Source organism: Mobula birostris, chromosome 7 (genome assembly GCF_030028105.1).
Source record: "Mobula birostris isolate sMobBir1 chromosome 7, sMobBir1.hap1, whole genome shotgun sequence".
NCBI classification, from domain to species: Eukaryota; Metazoa; Chordata; class Chondrichthyes; order Myliobatiformes; family Myliobatidae; genus Mobula; species Mobula birostris.
Window position 1 is genome coordinate 25,046,045 of NC_092376.1, and position 13,448 is coordinate 25,059,492.

Genomic DNA, 13,448 nt, shown 5'->3' on the forward strand with positions numbered 1-13,448 from the left:
GTCCTTCCTGTAGTGAGGTGACCAGAACTGAGCACAGTACTCCAAGTGGGATCTGACCAGGGTCCTATATAGCTGCAACATTACCTCTTGGCTCTTAAACTCAATCCCACAGTTGATGAGGGCCAATGCACTGTATGCCTTCTTAACCACACAGTCAACCTGCATAGCAGCTTTGAGTGTCCTATGGACTCGGACCCCAAGATCCCTCTGATCCTCCACACTGCCAAGAGTCTTACCATTAATACTATATTCTGTCATCATATTTGACCCATGAAAATGAATCACCTCACACTTATCTGGGTTGAACTCCATCTGCCACTTCTCAGCCCAGTTTTGCATCCTATCATCCTATCCACAGCACCTCCAACCTTTGTGTCATCAGCAATTTTATTAACCTATCCCTCCACTTCCTCATCCAGGTCATTTATAAATATCACGAAGAGTAGGGGTCCCAGAACAGATCCCTGAGGCACACCACTGGTCACTGACCTCCATGCAGAATATGACCCTTCTACAACCAATCTTTGCCTTCTGTGAGCAAGTCAGTTCTGGTTCCACAAAGCAATGTCCCCTTGGATCCCATGCCTCCTTACTTTCTCCATAAGCCTTGCATGGGGTACCTTATCAAAGGCCTTGCTGAGGTCCATATACACTACATCTACAGCTCTACTTTCATCAACCTGTTTAGTCACATCCTCAAAAAATTCAATCAGGCTCGTAAGGCACGACCTGCCTTTCATAAAGCCATGCTGGCTATTCCTAATCATATTATACCTCTTCAAATGTTCATAAATCCCGCCTCTCAGGATCTTCTCCATCAATTTACCAACCACTGAAGTAAGACTCACTGGTCTATAATTTCCTGGGCTACCTCTACTCCCTTTCTTGAATAAGGGAACAATATCTGCAACTCTCCAATCCTCCGGAACCTCTCCCTTCCTCATTGATGATGCAAAGATCATCGCCAGAGGCTCAGCAATCTCCTCCCTTGCTTCCCACAGTAGTCTGGGGTACATCCTGTCCGGTCCCGGTGACTTATCCAACTTGATGCTTTCCAAAAGCTCCAGCACATCCTCTTCTTAATATCTACATTCTCAAGCTTTTCAGTCTGCTGCAAGTCATCTCTACAATCACCAAAATCCTTTCCCTTTTCTAAGCTCTTCTTTTTTTCTTGACTAGATTTACAACAGCCTTTGTACACCATGGTTCCTGTACCCTACCATCCTTTTCCTGTCTCATTGGAACATAATTATGCAGAACCCCCCACAACTATCCCCTGAACATTTGCCACATTTCTTCCGTATGTTTCCCTGAGAACATCTGTTTCCAATTTATGCTTCCAAGTTTCTGCCTGATAGCCTCATATCTTCCCTTACTCCAATTAAACATTTCCCTAACTTGTCTGTTCCTATCCCTCTCCAATGCTATGGTAAAGGAGATAGAATTGTGATCACTATCTCCAAAATGCTCTCCCACTGAGAGACCTGACACCTGACCAGGTTCATTTCCCAATACCAGATCAAGTACAGCCTCTCCTCTTGTAGGTTTATCTACATATTGTGTCAAGAAACCTTCCTGAACACACCAAACAAACTTCACCCCATCTAAACCCCTCACTCTAGGGAGATGCCAATCAATATCTGGGAAATTAAAATCACCCACCACAACAACCCTGTTATTATTACACCTTTGCAGAATCTGTTTCCCTGTCTGCTCCTCGATGTCCCTGTTATTATTGGGTGGTCTATAAAAAATACCCAGTAGAATTACTGACCCCTTCCTATTCCTAACTTCCACCCACAGAGACTCTGTAGACAACCCCTCCATGTCTTCCTCCTTTTCTGCAGCCGTGACACTATCTCTGATCAATGGTGCCACGCCCCCACCTCTTTTGCCTCCCTCCCTATCCTTTCTGAAACATCGAAAGACTAGCACTTGAAGTAGTCATTCCTGCCCCTGCACCATCCAAGTCTCTGTAATGGCCACAACATCATAGCTCCAAGTGCTGATCCACGCTTTAAGCTCACCTGCTTTATTCATAATACTCCTAGCATTAAATTAGGCACATGCTCAGTTATTAAGATAAGTTACAGCTCTCAGGCTATATATTCCTTGAGTGTTCCTTGCAAAAGGAATAAAGGGGTAGACTATTTTCTAAATGGGGAGTGAATTCGGAAATCAGAGATGCAAAGGGACTTGGGAATCCTACTGCAGGATTCCATAAATCTTAGCTTTTAGGTTAAATCGGTATTAAGGAGGACAAATGCAATGTTAGCATTCATTTAGAGAGGACTGGAATACATATGCAAGGATGCAATGTTGAGGCCTTATAAGGCATTGGTCAGGCTGCACGGAGTTTTCTGAGCAGCTCTGGGCCTCTTGTCTGAGAAAGGATGTGCTGGCTTTGGAGAGGGTCCAGGGGAGGTTCACAAGAATGATTCTGGGAATGAAAGGGTTAACACATAAGGAGCTTTTGATGGCTCTGAGCTGGTACTTGCTGGAATTTAGAAGAATGAGGGGGGGATCTTATTGAAACCTATCAAATATTTCAAGGTGTAGAAAGGGTAAATGTGTAGAGGATGTTTTCAATAGTGCTTGAATCTAGGACTAAGGGGCACAGCTCAGAATACAAGGACGTCCCTTTAGGACAGAGAAGAGGAGGAGTTTCTCTAGCCAGAGGGGGTTGAATTCACTGTCACAGACTGCCGAGGAGGCTAAGTCAATGGGCATATTTAAAGTGGAAGTCGATATGTTCTTAATTAGTAAGGGTGCCAAAGGTTATGGGGAGAAGGCAGGAAAATGGGGTTGCGAGGGACATTAAAATAACCATGATGAAATGGTGGAGCAGACTCGATGGACTGAATGGCCTAATTACGCTCCTATGACTAATGGCCTTATGGTCTTATTCTTTGTAATCGCTTGCCCAAATGCTTAACTATAAAACTCGAGTGGCAAACATGTTGTTGGCTGCCAGCTCGTCTTCATTTGGCAAAGACTTTGCTTCCATCAGAGTCTGATGAAGAAGATGAAATGTTACAATGGCACTTCAGGCTTTTAGCATTTGTATTGCAAAGTGTGCAAAACATAGAGATTACAGTCAGCAGCGCTACTAGCAGATATACTGTATATGACAACTTACTTTCCACATGGATAGAAAGGCATATAAATACACCATACCTTTGCCCTTGAATACCAGATTTGATCTTACTGCTTGGAGCCATAAGTGGCAGAGGAGACCTCATTTCCCATTTGAACTTTTTGCTTTCAGTCAACTAACCCGACTATAAAAATCTTCCGTTCCTGCATTCATGTCGATAAATTTAAATTTATTTTTTATTTATTATTAATAAGGTCTGGCAGCAAGTCATCCATTGATGTAATAAACATCAATAAATGAGAAATGTAAAACTCTACTGGAATAAGATATAAGCAGAAAACGTTGCAATGACTCTGGAGGTGGAATAGGAACCATCTATAAACAAGGATGTGAAATGGGTTACACCCCCACTGTTAAGTGCATTCCACACTGCTACGAGAAGGCATGAAACTGGGTTACTAATACCAATCTAAAATACATCAGTTGTCTCTCTCTCTCTGGAGACTGATTTCTGTCAAAGCTAGGGTGCCATTAAGGTCAGGGCTAGGAAATATGTGGACTTGCAATTGCTTCATTTAGTTTGAGTCTTGGTTTGAAAGCCACACTATGTTCTGGAGAGACACTGGGGTTATCTTAGCCAGCTCTTGTGCAGAGCAGTAGAACTTACTTCTTGCTCCTGCCTTGGTGCTCAGGATCGCCTGCAGCAGACTGCGTGTTACTCTCTCGGCTTGATACATCCTTTATCTCTGGTCCCCGAAAGCGCTCCAAGAATGAATCTGGTCTCTGGTCTTCGTCGTGGATTTGCTGAGTGGCCCAGTTCCTCAGCACAACGATGAAATTAGTTAGCCTGGAATAAGAGAATGATACAAAATCATGAGGTGTATGGATAGGGTAAATGCAAGCAGGCTTTTTCCGCTGAGGTTGGGTGAGACTTGAACTAGAGGCCATAGGTTAAGGGTGAAAAGGTTAGGGTATCGGGGCCCAAGGTGAGGGATGAGCCAGTTCAGCTTACTGCTCCAAGACGTTTACTTGGCTCTGCGCTGAACTAAGGGCCCGTGAACGGTTGGTCTTTGTGGACTTCAGTTCAAGACGCTATTTGCTTGTGCTTATTGTTTGCATGCTTTTTTTTCTCTGCACATTTAGTGTTTGATGGACTTTTTTTAATGGGTTCTTTTGGGTTTCTTTGTTTTGTGGCTGTCTTTTAGGAGATGAATATGTACATACTTTGATAATAAATATACTTTGATCTTTGAAAGCTGAAATATTTAAGGAGCACCTGAGGGAGAACTTCTTCACTCAGAGGGTGGTGAGAGTGTGGAATGAGCTGCCAGCAGAAGTGGTGGATGCAGGTTCAATTCCAACACTTAAGAGAAATTTGGATAGGTAGATGAATGGGAGGGGCATAGAGAGCGATGATCTGGGTGCCGGTCGATGGGACTAGGCAGAGTAACGGTTCGGCATGGATAGATGGGATGAAGGGTCAGTTTCTGTGCTGTAGTACTCTGTGACTCCTTCGCAGTCAGCTATGGCCACTCAATTCTGCATTATCATTTCCCAACCACTGAGCACATGTACATGAAATGCTGGCATAGGAAAGCAGCGTCCATCATCAGAGATCCTCACCACCCAGGCCATGCTCTTTTCCTGCTGTTGCCATCAGGTAAAAGGCACAAGAACCTCAGGACTCTCACTACCAGGTTCAATAGGAGTTATTACCCCACAACCATTAGGCTTTTGAACAAAGGGGTTAACTACACTTACTTGTCTATCCATTGAGGTGTTCTCACAATCAATGATCTCACTTTAAGGACTTTTTATTTTGTTATTTCATGTTCTCATTATTTACTGCTATTTATTTATATTGGCATTTGCACAATTTGTTGTCTTCTACACTCTCGTTGATCTTTCATTGATCCTGTTGTAGTTACTATGCTATAGATTTCCTGAGTATGCCCACAGGAAAATAAATCTTAGGGCTATATATGGTGACATAAATGTACTTTGATAATAAAATTTACTTCGTACTTTGAACTTTGAATTCTCTGACAGACATAAAATGTACTGGAGATCATCCATTGCTTTGGAATTCTCTCTTTTTTAAAAGCAGTGACCCTAATTCTCAACTCTCCCACAAAAGCAAACATCTTCTCCACAAACACGAGGAATTCTGCAGATGCTGGGAATTCAAGCAACACACATCAAAGTTGCTGGTGAACGCAGCAGGCCAGGCAGCATCTCTAGGAAGAGGTACAATCGACGTTTCAGGCCGAGACCCTTCGTCAGGACTAACCGAAAGAAGGGCTAGTAAGAGATTTGAAAGTGGGAGGAGGAGGGGGAGATCCAAAATGATAGGAGAAGACAGGAGGGGGAGGGATGGAGCCAAGAGCTGGACAGTTGATTGGCAAAAGGGATATGAGAAGATCATGGGACAGGAGACCCAGGGAGAAAGAAAAGGGGGAGGGGGGAAAAACCCAGAGGATGGGCAAGGGGTATAGTGAGAGGGACAGAGGGAGAAAAAGGAGAGAGAGAAAAAAAAAATGTGTGTATATAAATAAATAACAGATGGGGTACAGGGGGAGGTGGGACATTAGCGGAAGTTTGAGAAGTCAATGTTCATGCCATCAGGTTGGAGGCTACCCAGACAGAATATAAGGTGTTGTTCCTCCAACCTGAGTGTGGCTTCATCTTTACTGTAGAGGAGGCCGTGGATAGACATATCAGAATGGAAATGGGACGTGGAATTAAAATGTGTGGCCACTGGGAGATCCTGCTTTCTCTGACGGACAGAGCATAGGTGTTCAGCGAAATGATCTCCCAGTCTGCGTCGGGTCTCGCCAATATATAGAAGGCCACATCGGGAGCACCAGACGCATCTTCTCCACATCTACCTCATCAAGACCCCTTCAGAATCTTATGGTTCAATCAAGACACCTCTCACTCATTGATTACTTTAAGGATGACAGGAGATCAAATGCCAATCATAGAGAATGTTAGATTTCAGGTAGATATTCTGATGCTTTGTCCAATTATGCACAGCAAAATCTTTCTACTGCACTCAAAGTACCAAATAATTCCAGGCTGAGAAATTAAGCTGGGAAGAGCAATGTGTGGAGATGTCAATGATACCTGGCAAAAGCTCCATTGCCTGTGAAAGAACTCCGCCGGGATTCATGCTGGTCTTTAGGTTCTGCAGATGTCACTGCCTGAAGCTCAGAAGACGAGTCTTCACACAACGAGTGGGTCCTTAGCAAAATACAATGAAAAATAAAGATCATGGTTTAGGAAATCACCCACAAAACTGATGATACCTCCCTCCCCTTTCTCGATCTCTCTGTCTCCATCTTTGGAGTCAAACTGCCAACCGACTTCTTTTACAAACCTACTGATTCCCATGGTTATCTCGACTATAACTCTTCCCAACCTACCTCCTGTAAAAACGCTACTCCCTTTTCTCGGTTTCTTCACCTCCGCTGCAGTGTTCCATTCCAGGACATGAGATGTTCCCCTTCTTTAAAGAACGGGGTTACCCTCCCTGTACCGTTGATGCTGCCCTCATCCGCATCTCCTACATTTCCCATCATCTCACTGGTAGAGTCCCTCTTGTCCTTACCTAGCAGCCCATCAGCCTCCACATCCCATATATTATCCTTCACAACTTCTGCATCTCCAAAGGGTTCCTACCACTAAACAAATCTTTAACTCCCTCTCCCGCTTTCCACAGGGATTACTCCCTCCCGATTCCCTTGTCCATTCATCTCGCCCCACTAATCTCCCTCTTGGCACTTATCCCTGCAAGCAGCCTAAACCTGCCTATACACCTCCTCCCTCATCTCCATTCAGGGCCCCAAACGTCCTTCCAGGTGAGGCAACACTTCACCAGCAAATCTGCTGAATCTATCGTGTTTGGTGCTCCCGATGTGGCCATTGGTGAGACCTGTTATAAATCCAGGGACCGCTTCGTTGAGCACCTCCGTACCTTCTGCCACAAGCGATTCTTCTCAGTGGCCAAATATTTTAATTCTGATTCCCATTCCCGTGGCGATGTGTCAATCCATGGCCTCCTCTTGTGCCAAGGTGAGCCCACCCTTAGGATGGAGGAGCAACACCATCTGGGTACCCTCTAACCTGATGGCATGAACATTGATTTCCTCTTTCGGTGAACAAATTCCACCCCCCTCCACTTCCTTTATTCCTCACTCTGACCTTTCACTCCTTCTCAGCTGCCTTTTACTTCCGCCTGGGTACCCTCCTCCTTCCCTTTCTCTTATTGTCCACTCTCCTCTCCTATCAGATTCCTTCACCTCCAGCCCTTGACCTTTCCCACTCATCTGCCTTCACCCGTCACCTTCTGGCTAGCTTCTTTCCTCTCCCTCCATCTTTTTATTCTGGCATTTTACACCTTCCTTCTCAGTCCTGAAAAAGGGGGTCTTGGGCCAAAACGTCAACTGTTAACTCTTTTCCTTAGTTGCTGCCTGACTCGCTGAGTTTCTTCCGTGTGTTGCTTTGCATAATTGTTGGATTTTACTAAAGACCACATCACCACAGTTCAGGTAAGGTTCTTTAAAAAAATGCAAAGTGTAGCAAAAGACACTGGACTGAGATGAAAATAGTCAATGAAGTGAAAATACCTCAATGTAATTTCACACACTTTAGACACTCATAAAGAAACAGTGTGAAGCGATTGATTATGGAAATTTGGGCCATACACACTGAAAAGAAAGCATTGCTTATGCAAATATTGAAACAATTTATTTAACATCCAGCAATTTAATTTACATGGACAGTGCAAGGGTTTGGAAAAGACTTACAAAGGGAAGTCTTAATGGCAGAATGCATAATGGCTATGTTCAGTTCCATGAAAGGATGAACTAGATGGGCTGAAGGGTCTGCTTTTGGCATCATCATTACAGTCCTTGTGAACTGAAGAAGACATAGATCTAGTTAAACTGTTCATTGTGTCAGAGCTCAGAAAGTAAAGAACATCAATTAAAACCACAGGAAGCCAAGCAGATCTTTCACACCCACATGTTAATAAACAGAATAATAGTAAGACGTTGAAAATGATAACTCTACCACGAACGGTCTCAAGCCTGGCTGTGGAAGGAGGAGGGTTGGGCACAGGGCCAGCAACCCTATCCCGTAAAAAGCCTGAGCTACAGAAACACCATCAGAAGCTCCAAACACCATACTCCTGGGAGAGGAAGGATCTTTGAAGATGGGCTGCACCCGGGAATAACTTGAAGGACTGGCCCAGGATAGAGAACGCTGGCAAGCTGCTGTCAGCAGCCTATCCCACAGTAGGGGCAGTGAGCTTATGTAAGCAATTGAAAAAGATGGCACAAATGGAGTCAAGTGATTATAGGAAGATGTATTTGTGGGGAGAGGAGAGCTATACTAACTAGTGGGTGACACCAGACATTGAGTTTGCTACACCTTTATTATGATGAAAAGCTCTTAATTATATGAAAATTAAAAGACAAAAAAAAAACAATCTTGAATAAAACATCCCAATACCTCTGTTGCTTTTGGCAACCAATAAAGAAATTCGAGTTGGGACTGCACTTTGACTTCAACAATTTCCTTTGGGTTAATTGTATAACAGCAATGCTACAACTGTCAATCCTACTAGTGGGAGTAAAGCACTCTCAGTGTTACAAAATACATGTTGACTAAGATGTTAACTGTTCTGAGCTATCACCAGTGGGATCATCAGTTGATCTGCCACCTGTCTTCAGGAGTTTCGGCCCGCTTATGATCAAGACTCCCTCGAGGCAGTGGGCCAGCAGTGCTAAAGCACCACCTTCCACTGGTGAGCTTAAAAACTTGGCATCTGCCTCTATCAGAGTTGTTGGTCACTTCCATCCAACAGATAGTCTGCTCTTCAGGTGTCTATGCAACTACTGAAGGGTTTGCAAGATATATATACACTGTCTGACTATCTGCCCCTCTGGACATACTTGGTCCACACCCATGATGATCCTTTCTCTGCTGCCTCAGCTACAGCCCTGCTGGTTGATTTGATCTGTCTTCTAGTGAAGCCAAGGTCACGCAGACACTTCCGGAGAGTGAAAGCAATAAACCCACGGCAGCCTACTTCGAATGGATAGCATAAGACCTTCCACCCTCTGTCTCTGCACTCTGATCTTAATTCTGCATACTTGGTTAACTTGCGCTCATGGGCTTCATCGATGTTGTCTTCCCAGGGTACTGTGAGTTCACCAATAACCACTTCTCTACCGGTGTCAGACCATACGATTATGTCTGGATGCAATGTTGTGAAAGCTATTTGCTCCGGGAAACTGCCTTTCCCGTCCAGGTCAGCCTTGACACACCAACCATTGGCTGAAGAAAGTATGCTAGATCGTGAGCCTGCGCTGTACACCCTTGACTTGGAGCCTTCTTTCACAAATGATATGCGATGTTCTGTGCAACATGGGGCATGAGATAAGTTGTGCTGCAGTACTCTCTGCTCAACCGCTTCTGTTACAACTTTGAGAACGTTGTTATGTCTCCAAGTGCTGGAAAGATTGACTCTGCATGCACTCAAAATATGTTGAAGTGTTCCCAACTCGCCACAAGCAGCACACCTGTCTGTCTTATCTTCATACCAGGTGCTGAGGTTGAAGATAAAACATCCCAAATACTTCTGTTGCTTTCGGCAACCAATAAACAAATTCGAGTTGGGACTGCACTTTGACATGAACAATTTCCTTTGGGTTAATTGTATAACAGCAATGCTACAACTGTCAGTCCTACTAGCGGGAGTAAAGCACTCTCAGTGCAAGAATATGGGCCTGATAGTCATTTGAACTTCTGGATTAAATAGGATGATGGACAAGCCTGTGGGGATCAATCTTGCAAAATTAAGCAATCTTGATTAAGTGTTGTGAAAACATGTTCAGAGTTCAGTTGGAGGAGGAGAAAAAATCAAGTAATTGTAGAGATTCCAAAAAGTGGTATTAGTTATTTTGATCAGAATCAGGTTTGATATCACCAGCGTATGTCGTGAAATTTGTTGTCTTTACAGCAACAGTGCAATGCAATACATCATAATAAAAAAATGTGAGTTGCAGTAAGTATATATATTACATAGTTAAATTAATAAGTAGTGCAAAAATAGAAATAAAAGGTAGAGAGGTAGTGTTCTTGAGTTCAATGTCCATTCAGAAATTGGATGGCAGAGGGGAAGAAGCTGTTCCTGAATCATTGAGTGTGTGTCTTTAGGCTTCTGTACCTTGTCCTAATGGTAGCAATGAGAACAAGCCATGACCTGGGTGCTGGATGCCCTCTTTGTGAGGCATCGCTCCTTGAGGATGTCCTGGATACTACAGAGGCTAATGCCCGTGATGGAGCTGACTAAGTTTGCAACACATTGCAGCTTATTTTGATCCCATGCATCAGCACCACCTCCCCCCATACCAGACGTTGTTGCAGCCAGTTAGAATGCTCTCCACGGTACATCTGCAGAAACTAGTGAGTGTATTTGGTGAGATACCAAATCTCCTCAAACTCCAAATGAAATATAGCAATTGTTGTGCCTTCTTTGTTGCTGCATTGATATGTTGGGCCCAGAATAGATCCTCAGAGATGTTGACCCCCAGGAACTTGAAATTGCTCATTTTTTCAACTTCTGCTCCTTTTGAGGACTGGTGTATGCTCCCTCAAATTACCCTTTCTGAAGTCAACAATCAGTCTTTTACTGACGTTGAGTTCAAGGTTGTTACTACAACACCACTCAGCTAGCTGATCTATCTCACATCTGTACGCCTTCTCGTCACCATCTGAAATTCTGCCAACAATAGTTGTCTCGTCAGCAAATTTACAAATTGCGTTTGAGCTGTGCCGAGCCACACAGTCATGGGTGTACAGAGCAGGACAGTGGGCTAAGCGAATATCTCTGAGGTGCACCAGTGTTGATCGTCAGTGAGGTGGAGATGTTATGAAGGGTGACCTTATTGAAAACTATTGAATGGTGAAAGGCCTTGATAGGGTTGATGTGGAGAGGATGTCTCCTATGGTGGGCAAGTCTAAGACCAGAGGACACAGCCTCAGAGTGGAGGGCATCCTTTCAGAACAGAGATGAGGAGGAGTTTCCTTAGCAAGAGAGTGGTGAATTTGTGGGATTCTTTGCCACAGGCAGCTGTGGAGGCCAAGTCTTTATGTATATTTAAGGCAGAGGTTGATAGATTCTTGATTGGTCAGGACAGGAGGGATACAGGGAGAAGGCAGGAGATTGGGGCTGAAAGGAAAATTGGATCAGCCATGATGAAATGGTAGAGCAAACTCAATGGGCCAGATAGCCTAATTCTGTTCCTGTATCTTATGGTCTTGTGGTCTTATTGTTATTTCTAATCCGCACAGATTTAGGTCTGCCGGTTAGGGAATCGAGGATCCAGTTGCAGAGGGAGGTACAGAGGCCCAAGTTCTGGAGCCTTTCAATCAGAACTATAGGAATGATCACCATGTTTGGTGGCAGTAAATCCAGCTACCAGAAGCTCTTCCTCCACAGATATTCAACAAAACTTGCATCAAAGTGGAATAGGAGAAGCTAAAGATGGTGCTGGAAGTTTTTGCAGATCGGGGTGACTTCTCCGAGTTCATCCATGAAACAGCTTAAATCTTCTGTTCTTGTATCTGTTTTTACATTGTCAAAGTGGCTGGGGTCCAGTCGGAGTCCATGATCAACAGCTGCACTCAAACTCGGTTCTTCACGAACGGTGGGTTCCTGCTCTTCAGAACTCACCAAGCAACTAGCGTTTTGGGATCTCCAGAGTGGCTTAGAAAATGTGCAGCTTCAGGCTGCAGCCTTGTGTGGCCCTGTGAACGAATCAATCCCTTGCCAATGTCGCTGACTGAAGCGTTACGGGAGATCAAAGCATCGAGACGGCGGGCGCGGCTGTGAGAAGCCTCTGCACTCGAGCGATTGCTCTTTCTCACTCCCTCTCTCTCAATGGTGAGAGAAGGTTTGATTCTCGAGTCAGGGGAACTGGAAATAAGTGACGCTGCAGACTGTAACGTTGAAACGGCGAGCTGCTAGCCTCCCCGCTCGCTGAGGCAGAAGCGATATCTCTCTCTCTCCCTCGATAGCGACAGAGAGGGCTGTTGAGATCTTGAAGTGTAAGGATGGACAGTAGACTTTGATGGTCTACTGATCATGATCTTTGGGGGCCTGCTTTTGCTTGCATGGAGGGTGGTGGGGGGAGGCTGATGCCTTTGCTTGAACAAGAGAGGGGAGGGGGAGGGTTGATGTTGTGCTGCTGCTTGTGTGTGGGAGGGTGGAGGGGAGGCTTTTTCTGTCATTCATTCTTTGGGTTTCTTTCTCTCTGTTTTGTGGATGTCTGTAAAGGGCAAGGATTTCTGTTTGTATACTGTATACATTCTCTGAGATTAAATCAAACGACTGAACACCAGCCATAACTGCGCAGAATAGGGGACTAAGGCTTGTGGTTGCCTGCACATTTCTAACAGCCTTCCTACTTCCAACCTCCCTGGTTGAAATCCAATCTGAAACCAACATAGTAATGGCTGGTTAATTTAGTAACAGTCACATTACTAAAGCACAGAGTTGCACTTACAGTCATATGATTGGAGAAATTATCGCGTGTCTTTCCTAGAAGAGCTGAAAATAGCTACCATATTTCCCCTAAAGCAATTGCAAACATCTTGCTGCAGTCTCATAGTTTCCAAATGTACTTTGATTTATTTAGTTATGCGGCAGGAATTCATACTGCTTTGGCCAAAGGAATTTCACAGAAATGTTATTGCATAATTAACCCTGGGCACGGCACTGAGAAGTTACATTTCTGACTGTCTAAAGAAGGAGATCATATCAGTGGGATACATTGAGTACAGGCTGTAGGAAATTTCCTAGTTAGTAGGAAATTTCCCTTCCATGTGTAGCAGGAATAAACTGAACGATAGTGGTCCAAAAGGATTTCTATACCTGTTGCTGCCATTTTCTATCCTTTCCAGATCTTCATCGTTGTTTCTGACCGAGAGTCTGTGAAGGGGCAGATACGACCGCTGTGTGCTAACTGTAGCCATGTCTGACAGATCCTATTGCACAAGTTTAATCGGTACCTGCTAAAGAAGAGATGAATGTGTTTAAAAAAATTTAAAGAAAAGAAGACAATTTCAGTTTTTTAAAAGATATTAGCGGATCCTCTGCCTAAAGCAGCTGTGGAAGCAGAGGCCAGCAATGATTTCAGGAAGTAATGGGGTAAGCCTTTGAGAGGTTGTGGTCAAAAGCAGGAGTATGGGACCAACCGTATCCCCAGCAGGAATGGATATGTTTTCAATAAACCTAATGGCCTCTTTCAGTGTCCTAATGACTTCATAGATCTGGCAAAAT

The 13,448-nt window shown here is 44.2% G+C and overlaps 1 protein-coding gene across 1 annotated transcript in view; it reads right to left on the reverse strand.

The window, feature by feature from the left end:
• cnga3a (cyclic nucleotide gated channel subunit alpha 3a) overlaps positions 1-13,141 on the reverse strand; it is a 39,593-nt gene extending 26,452 nt beyond the window's left edge. The window contains exons 1-3 of the mRNA XM_072264247.1: positions 13,041-13,141; positions 6,224-6,340; positions 3,765-3,944 (exon numbers count right to left, since the gene is read on the reverse strand). Of these exons, the coding sequence (XP_072120348.1) occupies positions 3,765-3,944; positions 6,224-6,340; positions 13,041-13,141 (398 nt within the window). The remainder of the gene's footprint in view (positions 1-3,764; positions 3,945-6,223; positions 6,341-13,040) is intronic.
• Positions 13,142-13,448: the final 307 nt, after the last annotated feature.